Source organism: Neophocaena asiaeorientalis, unplaced genomic scaffold (genome assembly GCF_003031525.2).
Source record: "Neophocaena asiaeorientalis asiaeorientalis breed wild unplaced genomic scaffold, Neophocaena_asiaeorientalis_V1.1 scaffold1, whole genome shotgun sequence".
NCBI lineage: Eukaryota > Metazoa > Chordata > Mammalia > Artiodactyla > Phocoenidae > Neophocaena > Neophocaena asiaeorientalis.
Genome location: NW_020171981.1, coordinates 5,509,261 through 5,517,085, shown reverse-complemented (window position 1 = coordinate 5,517,085; position 7,825 = coordinate 5,509,261). Strand labels below are relative to the sequence as shown.

The window sequence follows — 7,825 nt, the reverse complement described above, 5'->3', positions numbered from 1 at the left end:
GGACCCAGAAACCACTGGAGTCGAGGTAATCCTCTGCCCTCGACTTTCGCCACCCCGCCCAAGACTCTTCGCGGTTCTCCTTCTCTAACCCGGCTTCTCTTGTTTCTTCTGCCCCAACCCCATAGGGACCCAAAGGAGACACTGGCCCCCGAGGCCCAAGGGTAAGCGGTGCCCTCTCCCGGCTGTTGGGGCTAGAGGTGGGCGTGGCTCCTGGCCTGCGCTCACCCGGCCCGCCCTCTCCCGCTGCAGGGACCCGCTGGCCCCCCTGGCCGAGATGGCATTCCTGGACAACCTGGACTTCCCGGACCCCCCGGACCCCCAGGACCTCCCGGACCCCCTGGCCTCGGAGGAGTAAGTGGAGAGTCGAGGCGTTCGTGGAAGGCCTTATGTCACCTCGCCCCCACCCCCCCACCGCGGGGTTTTTAGTTTGTTGGGGTTGGTTTGTCTTGGCAGATGGCATACTTCATAGTATGAAATAACTTCAAACTTACGGGAAGAGAGAAAAGTTGCAAAAATAATGCAAAGAACTTTCACATATCCACGATTTGTCACATTTGCTTTATCAGTTTCTGTGTATAAATATAATCATCTGGGTTTGTTTTTTTTTTTCTAAACCATTTGAGAGTAAGTTGCTGGTATTATGTCCCTTGGCTCCTAGATACTTTAGCATGTATCTTCTGAGAGCAAGAACATTCTCATAACGTGAGCGTCGCACAACACTGACACAGTACTGTTTATTATCTACTACGCAGTCCACACTCAAACTTCACCAATGTTCCCAATAATGGCCTTTATAGCTTTTTTGCTGTTGTTCCTGTTCCAGGATCCAAGCCAGGATCATGCATTGCATTTAATTGTCATGTCTCTGGTTTCCTTTCACCTGGAACATTCCTCAGACTTTCTTTGTCTTTCATGACACTGACATTTTTTGAAGAGGCCCGTTGTTCTGCAGACTGTCCCTTAAATTGGGTTTGTTGGGTGTGTCTTCATGATTACATTCCAGTGATACGTCTCGGGCCGGGCTGTGCCCCAGGTCACGTTGTCCTGCATAGCGTGTCACGTCAGGAGGCACGTGGTATCAGTTTTTCCCGTTACTGGTGATATCTTCTGCCTTTCAACTCACTGCCCTGACCCTGCTTTCTCGTGTACTCTCTCTTCTAGAACTTTGCTCCCCAGATGTCTTATGGCTACGATGAGAAATCAACAGGAATTTCTGTGCCTGGCCCCATGGTGAGTCACCAGCGAGGGATGTGGAGGACAGAAGAAGAGCAGATGAGGATCCAGACAGGATAGGCCAGGGAAGAGATAGGGGGTGGCATAGATGACTTAGGAGCTCAAGAAGACCTTTGGGACCTCAGAATCCAGAGAGGATGCCAGGCAACTGGGTGGTCTGAATGGGAACCGTGGGAGATAACCTTTCCTACAGAGGCTTCATTATGGCCTCCCTTTCTTTTTCTTCTGTAGGGTCCTTCTGGTCCTCGTGGTCTCCCTGGCCCCCCTGGCGCACCTGTGAGTATCCAGGATGTCTACACTGCTTTGGGCTCTGGGCTTTTGGAAAGAGGATTGGCATGAGGGCAGGGAGGGTGCTCAGAGATCTCTTGGTGAGTTGGGGGACAGGTTGGCAGGGACCTACTCTTCTAACCCTACCCCTATCTCCCTGTCTGCCAGGGTCCCCAAGGTTTCCAAGGCCCCCCTGGTGAGCCTGGCGAGCCTGGAGCCTCAGTAAGTGCTCCCCAACTTGTACTCTCTATGCAAATATACACTCCCTCTACAAATACATGGATTCTCCTATTGAAGGACCACCATCTGGGGTCTTTCTTACCTCCTTCTTCCAATCCTAGCCTTCCCCTTCTTTTTTCCTTATCCTGGCCATTCTAACATCCTCTCTTCCTGTCTCCTCTAGGGTCCCATGGGTCCCCGTGGTCCCCCTGGCCCCCCTGGCAAGAACGGAGATGATGTAAGTAGCCCTGGTAAAGAGATACCATCTGACCCCCACCACCTCTCCATGTGTTAGGTCCCTGTAATCTCTACCCCAGTGCCCCCACCACCTTTGGGGGTGATACCCAGAGAAAGGAGGGCATGTTCTCCTTGATTCATGGGACTGCCCTTGAACAAGGAGCCTCCTGGGATGTTTCCCCATCTTCCTAACAGAGGTGGCTCTCCCTCTCCTCACCCCAATCACCTTAAAGCAGTCCCCAACCCCATCCCCTGATGTGAATGGCTTCCCACAGGCTTAACCACCCTGGGTACCTCAGATTCTCACTCCACGTGGTGAGATTAAGATGCTGGTGACAGAAATAAACAGAAATTCCTTTGGAGGGACGCAAAATTCAAGCAAGGGTTGCATGGTAGATTTAAGCTGAGATAAGGTTCTGGGCCCCTAAGCCTGACCCTCAACGACCCCAGGAAGACCCAGGCCTTCCATACTTTTCCAACTCAGGGGGCACGGGCACGATGGCCTTTTCTCTTTCTCTCAGGGTGAAGCTGGAAAGCCTGGTCGTCCTGGTGAGCGCGGGCCTCCTGGACCTCAGGTGAGCAGGAGGATGGCGTGACTGCCTCCGGGCTTTGCTGCATTTGGGCTTCATTTGGGAGCTGTGTCCACAGTGGTGTCTTCTAACAGCCCTGCCTTTGTCCTTTTCTTTTCTCTCCAGGGGGCCCGGGGATTGCCCGGAACAGCTGGCCTCCCTGGAATGAAGGGACACAGAGTGAGTCACCTTTGTGTCATCTAAGTTCCCAAAGTCCCAGCATTGCATTCCAGCCCTTTCCCCAAAGGATCCTGGTGTGCGTCGTGGTGGCTGGCAGCTGTATAAGTTCCAAGGGATAGAGAGTAGACATCAAAGAGAACTTCCCTCCATTGGGAAGGAAATCCCAATAAAGGCATGGAGTGAGATCTTGGGCCAGTTGGGGTTTAGTCTAGCTCAGACACAGGGAGATAGCTGTGATGACCTCCTGAGGTTCCTCCTGAGGTCTGGGTGGCTGTCAAGGTTGTCCACAGTCTCCACAAGGTCTCACTTTGGCCCTCTTCCTATCTTAGGGTTTCAGTGGTTTGGATGGTGCCAAGGGAGATGCTGGTCCTGCTGGTCCCAAGGTAAGAGGCTGTGTGACTGTCATGGTCCTCCACCTCCCCTGCAGTCCCACCATGAATGAATTTCTAACTCTATTCTCTGCTCTGTAGGGTGAGCCTGGTAGCCCTGGTGAAAATGGAGCTCCTGGTCAGATGGTGAGTGTGTCCAGTTGTAGAAGGAAGAGAGGGAACAGGACGTAGTGGCAAGATGGGGGCTTGGGGAGAGGGGTGTGTCTCCTGTCTCACTTGGCTTCTCTTGGTTTTGTTGTCAGGGCCCCCGTGGTCTGCCTGGTGAGAGAGGTCGCCCTGGAGCCCCTGGCCCTGCTGTAAGTACTCCTGGCCCCTTGGGGGACTCCAGGTTCTGGAAGGCGTTCCCTAGGAGCTAAAGGGACTGAGCAGTGCTCAGTGAATGTAACCGGGGCTTTCCCCTCTCTCCTGCAGGGTGCTCGTGGAAATGATGGTGCTACTGGTGCTGCTGGACCCCCTGTGAGTACAGCCCTTAGACCTCAGTGCCTGGGATTGCGGAGGGGTCTCAGTGTCAGCTCTTGGGTCTGATACCAGGGGCAGGACTGAACCCCAGGACCTTTTCTGTCCCAGGGTATGACTTGTGGCTGCCATCTTCCTTCTCACTAACATCTCCCTTTCATTCACAGGGTTCCACTGGCCCCGCTGGTCCTCCTGGTTTCCCTGGTGCTGTCGGTGCTAAGGTGAGACCCCCACCCTCCAATGAGCAGGGCTCCCACAGGCCAAGGGGTGGGCAACTCCCAGCTCCCCAAACCAGAGGGACCCAGAATCAAGAGAGAAGCCCAGTCCCCAACACCTTTGTCCTGGGGTCCCCTTCTCTGATCTTGGAGTCCTGACTCTTGGTCTCCTGTCATGGCCCTTCACCCCCTGCCATCCAGCCATGAGGCTGGACTCCCAGGGTGGCTCCTGACAGGTTCTTTCTTCCAATCCAGGGTGAAGCTGGTCCCCAAGGATCCCGAGGCTCTGAAGGTCCCCAGGGTGTGCGTGGCGAGCCCGGCCCCCCTGGCCCTGCTGGTGCCGCTGGCCCTGCTGTAAGTGTCACCTCCTCAGTACCCCCATGCCTCTCCCTAACTCAGAGTCCTTGCCTGTCACTCACCCGCCTCTCTCTGTGTCACAGGGAAACCCTGGTACTGATGGACAGCCTGGTGCTAAAGGTGCCAATGTAAGTATCCTGCAGGTTTCGGAGCCGCCCCTGGTGCCCACCTTCCGCCCACCCTGTGCCCTCCGCTCCTGGGCTTAACTTGTTCTGCCTCCCGCAGGGCGCTCCTGGTATCGCTGGTGCTCCTGGCTTCCCAGGTGCCCGAGGCCCCTCTGGACCCCAGGGTCCCAGCGGCCCCCCTGGTCCCAAGGGTAACAGCGTAAGTACTGCTCTCTCTCTTCTGCCCCATCCCATGAGCTGGCTCCCGTGGCCCTTGTCTGGGAAGCGTGAAGACCCAGGCCAGCTGAGCATCCCCACTTTCCACTCATCTTCCTCTCCTCCCACTCAGGGTGAACCTGGCGCTCCTGGCAACAAAGGAGACACCGGCGCCAAGGGAGAGCCCGTGAGTCCCCCAGCAGCCCCTTGGGGGAGGTCCAAGGAGGAATGGGAGCCCCTGGTGCTGGACACCCAGCCTCAGGCCTGTTCTGGAGCTGGTACCAGGACAGTCCCTCACCACAGGCTGCCCCCTCCTCTCTGCCCTCTCCAGGGCCCCACTGGTATTCAAGGTCCCCCTGGCCCTGCTGGGGAAGAAGGAAAGCGAGGAGCCCGAGGTGAACCCGGACCTGCTGGCCTGCCTGGACCCCCTGGCGAGCGTGTAAGTGCCCCCTTCTCAGCCCCAGTGCCGGCCTGATGCCCACGTGTCTGAGCTCACTGACCTCCTCTCCTCCCACAGGGTGGACCCGGTAGCCGCGGTTTCCCTGGCGCAGATGGTCTTGCTGGTCCCAAGGTAACCTCTCTTCGTGGGTGGGAGGCTGACCCTGCCGCTCCCTGGACATTACCTTCCTCTCTCAGATGTAGTCAACCGTCTCCCACCCCCACCGCCCGGTCATTAGTGCCCATACTGGGGCTGCAGACCTCTCTTCACACTGAGCCTCACCTTGACCTTCCTACCACCACCAATGCCTCTCAAAGCACCACCCACAGCCCAGGAGGAAGAGGCCAGCCCATGATAAAGAGACCCTAATTGTTGCTGTGACTCCCCCAACCAGGGTCCCGCTGGTGAACGTGGTGCTCCTGGCCCTGCTGGCCCCAAAGGTTCTCCTGGTGAAGCTGGTCGCCCCGGTGAAGCTGGTCTGCCTGGTGCCAAGGTGAGACCCCAGCCCTCTGCCCGGCTTGGCCCATGACCCTGCCCATCCTATGAGGGTTCTGGAGCAGGACCACAGATCCACCTTCTAGAATGTCCTCCACCCCAGCCTCCACTCTCCTTCTCCCCCTCTTCCACCACCCTTATCCCCCACCCCACTCACACCTCTCTGACTCCCCCTAGGGTCTGACTGGAAGCCCTGGCAGCCCTGGTCCTGATGGCAAAACTGGCCCCCCTGTAAGTATCACTCCCCCAGGCCCACATCAGTCTCCTGACCTCTCACCCTCTGTCCTCACCTCCACTTTTGTACCTTCCATCCTCAGGGTCCTGCTGGTCAAGATGGCCGCCCCGGACCCCCAGGCCCTCCTGGTAGCCGTGGTCAGGCCGGTGTGATGGGTTTCCCTGGGCCTAAAGGTGCTGCTGTGAGTACTCAGTGAGGCGTATCACAGGGACAGACACACTTGGGGCGAGGGTGGGGGTGGGGGGAAGAGTCCTCGCTCTGAGGCCACCTCTGCCACTGACTTGCTATGTGGCCTCAAGCCACTCATTGCCCCTCTCTGGGCCTCAGTCTCCCTATTCCATAAAATGAGAGACCTCTCCTGGCTTTACTACCATTGCTCTATCCCTGGAAATAAGTATCGTTGGCCCCCAAACACACACACACACACACACACACACACACACACACACACACACACACGGGGATAGGATATCTTGGTGGGTTCTTTGAGGTTCAAAAGAAGATATCAGAAGAGATGAAAGCCCTTTGCAGCTCAGGTCACCAAAGGCATACAATGGGGAGAAGAAAGAGAAGAGGGTGGAGAGAGGGGCCTAAGGGGCGGGTCGTCTGGGAGGAGAGGGCTCAGGGAGAGGCCAAGAGATGGAGCAGTGGAAGCCAGCAAAGACCTTCCTCAGGGGCCAGAGCTGATTGACAGATTCAAAAGCTCCTTAAAAATTCCACTCAAAGTAAATGGGAGGGACCCAGGAGGCCCCGGTTTCCCACTTCAGCTCCCTCAACCCTACCCTAACTCTCTCTCCCCACAGGGAGAACCCGGCAAGGCTGGAGAACGAGGCGTTCCTGGACCCCCCGGCGCTGCTGTAAGTATCGCCTTTTGGTCCCTGTCCCCTCCCTGCCTCCGCCCACGTCACATCCCTACATCCTGCAGGAGGGATGCGGGAGGCTCCAGCCCATCCCCAGGGTGTCAGGACCCCCAGGCCCCAGGCCCCCTACCTGTGCTCTCTTCCTCAGCTGCCTGCCCACCTCACCACCCTGACCCCTTTTTCACTCTCTCCCCATAGGGTCCTGCTGGCAAAGACGGAGAAGCTGGAGCCCAGGGACCTCCCGGACCTGCTGTGAGTGTCCCTGACGGCGAGGCCTGGGGAGGGGGTGCTGTGGGGCAGGAAAGGGGAGATAGCTCCCGTCCCCCTTCTCCTGAGCTTTCCCATGACCGCAGCATTTCCTCCTTGCAGGGCCCTGCTGGTGAGAGAGGTGAACAAGGCCCTGCTGGCTCCCCCGGATTCCAGGTGAGGCCTCACGCTGTCAGGGTGTTGGAAGAGGGGCATGAGGAACACCTCTTCCAGATTCTAATCCCTCGCTTCCCTCCCCCATTTCCCACCTACAGGGTCTCCCTGGCCCTTCTGGTCCTCCTGGTGAAGCAGGCAAACCCGGTGAACAGGTAAGAGGTAGCAGGCAGCTGAAGAGATGGGGAGCGCAGGGAATACAGAGGGAGAGTCCAGCCCCCTAGCTAATCAGACAACCATCAACTAGAGGGATCAAGGTTAGACTCGAGGAAGGACTTCCCATCATGAAGGGTGCTACACAGAGGGGAGCAAAGAGCTGCACCTCTGTGTGATAGGATCTGGAAGGAGCCGCCTGGCTGCTGGTCTGGACGACTTCTTTTTAGAGCTGCTGGAATACTCTGGCTTTCCCTCAACCCCAAGTCTGGGGAGGGTGACACATTCACGAGGAGGAGTAGAGGGATAAGCCCGGTTCAATGCTGAGAAGGGATTGGTCTCCAATCACAGACCCCAAGGGCTAGCCCCCAGGTGGACAAGAATGCTTTCTAGTTGGGAGGACCAAGGTGGGTTCTGCTCACTGTGTGTCCCCCCTCCCGCTCAGGGTGTTCCTGGAGACATTGGTGCCCCCGGCCCCTCTGGAGCAAGAGTAAGTAGAGCCCCTTGCTGCTTCTACCAACGTGCCCCGTGCTTGGCCCCGTCTCTGCAGCCACCTCATGGGCCCTGTCCTTTCCTTCCAGGGCGAGAGAGGTTTCCCTGGCGAGCGTGGTGTGCAAGGGCCCTCCGGTCCTGCAGGTCCCCGTGGGTCCAACGGTGCCCCTGGCAATGATGGTGCTAAGGTAAGGGCAGCACAGGGACCAGGTCTCACCCTTCCTGTGATGGGGGATGCCTGGCTGTGACCAAAGCCGGCTGGATGTTGGGGAGGGATGGGGGGACAAGA

General features: G+C 57.5%; 1 protein-coding gene across 1 annotated transcript in view; it reads left to right on the top strand.

The window, feature by feature from the left end:
- The window catches only part of COL1A1 (collagen type I alpha 1 chain), a 16,429-nt gene that overhangs the window by 2,034 nt on the left and 6,570 nt on the right, over window positions 1-7,825 (top strand). Inside the window, exons 3-31 of the mRNA XM_024745442.1 lie at window positions 9-25; window positions 126-161; window positions 250-351; window positions 1,162-1,230; window positions 1,465-1,509; window positions 1,669-1,722; window positions 1,904-1,957; window positions 2,478-2,531; window positions 2,652-2,705; window positions 3,035-3,088; window positions 3,176-3,220; window positions 3,337-3,390; window positions 3,506-3,550; window positions 3,718-3,771; window positions 4,021-4,119; window positions 4,206-4,250; window positions 4,348-4,446; window positions 4,576-4,629; window positions 4,774-4,881; window positions 4,960-5,013; window positions 5,276-5,374; window positions 5,554-5,607; window positions 5,694-5,792; window positions 6,415-6,468; window positions 6,670-6,723; window positions 6,841-6,894; window positions 6,993-7,046; window positions 7,490-7,534; window positions 7,626-7,724. Of these exons, the coding sequence (XP_024601210.1) occupies window positions 9-25; window positions 126-161; window positions 250-351; window positions 1,162-1,230; window positions 1,465-1,509; window positions 1,669-1,722; window positions 1,904-1,957; window positions 2,478-2,531; window positions 2,652-2,705; window positions 3,035-3,088; window positions 3,176-3,220; window positions 3,337-3,390; window positions 3,506-3,550; window positions 3,718-3,771; window positions 4,021-4,119; window positions 4,206-4,250; window positions 4,348-4,446; window positions 4,576-4,629; window positions 4,774-4,881; window positions 4,960-5,013; window positions 5,276-5,374; window positions 5,554-5,607; window positions 5,694-5,792; window positions 6,415-6,468; window positions 6,670-6,723; window positions 6,841-6,894; window positions 6,993-7,046; window positions 7,490-7,534; window positions 7,626-7,724 (1,808 nt within the window). The remainder of the gene's footprint in view (window positions 1-8; window positions 26-125; window positions 162-249; window positions 352-1,161; window positions 1,231-1,464; window positions 1,510-1,668; window positions 1,723-1,903; window positions 1,958-2,477; window positions 2,532-2,651; window positions 2,706-3,034; window positions 3,089-3,175; window positions 3,221-3,336; window positions 3,391-3,505; window positions 3,551-3,717; window positions 3,772-4,020; window positions 4,120-4,205; window positions 4,251-4,347; window positions 4,447-4,575; window positions 4,630-4,773; window positions 4,882-4,959; window positions 5,014-5,275; window positions 5,375-5,553; window positions 5,608-5,693; window positions 5,793-6,414; window positions 6,469-6,669; window positions 6,724-6,840; window positions 6,895-6,992; window positions 7,047-7,489; window positions 7,535-7,625; window positions 7,725-7,825) is intronic.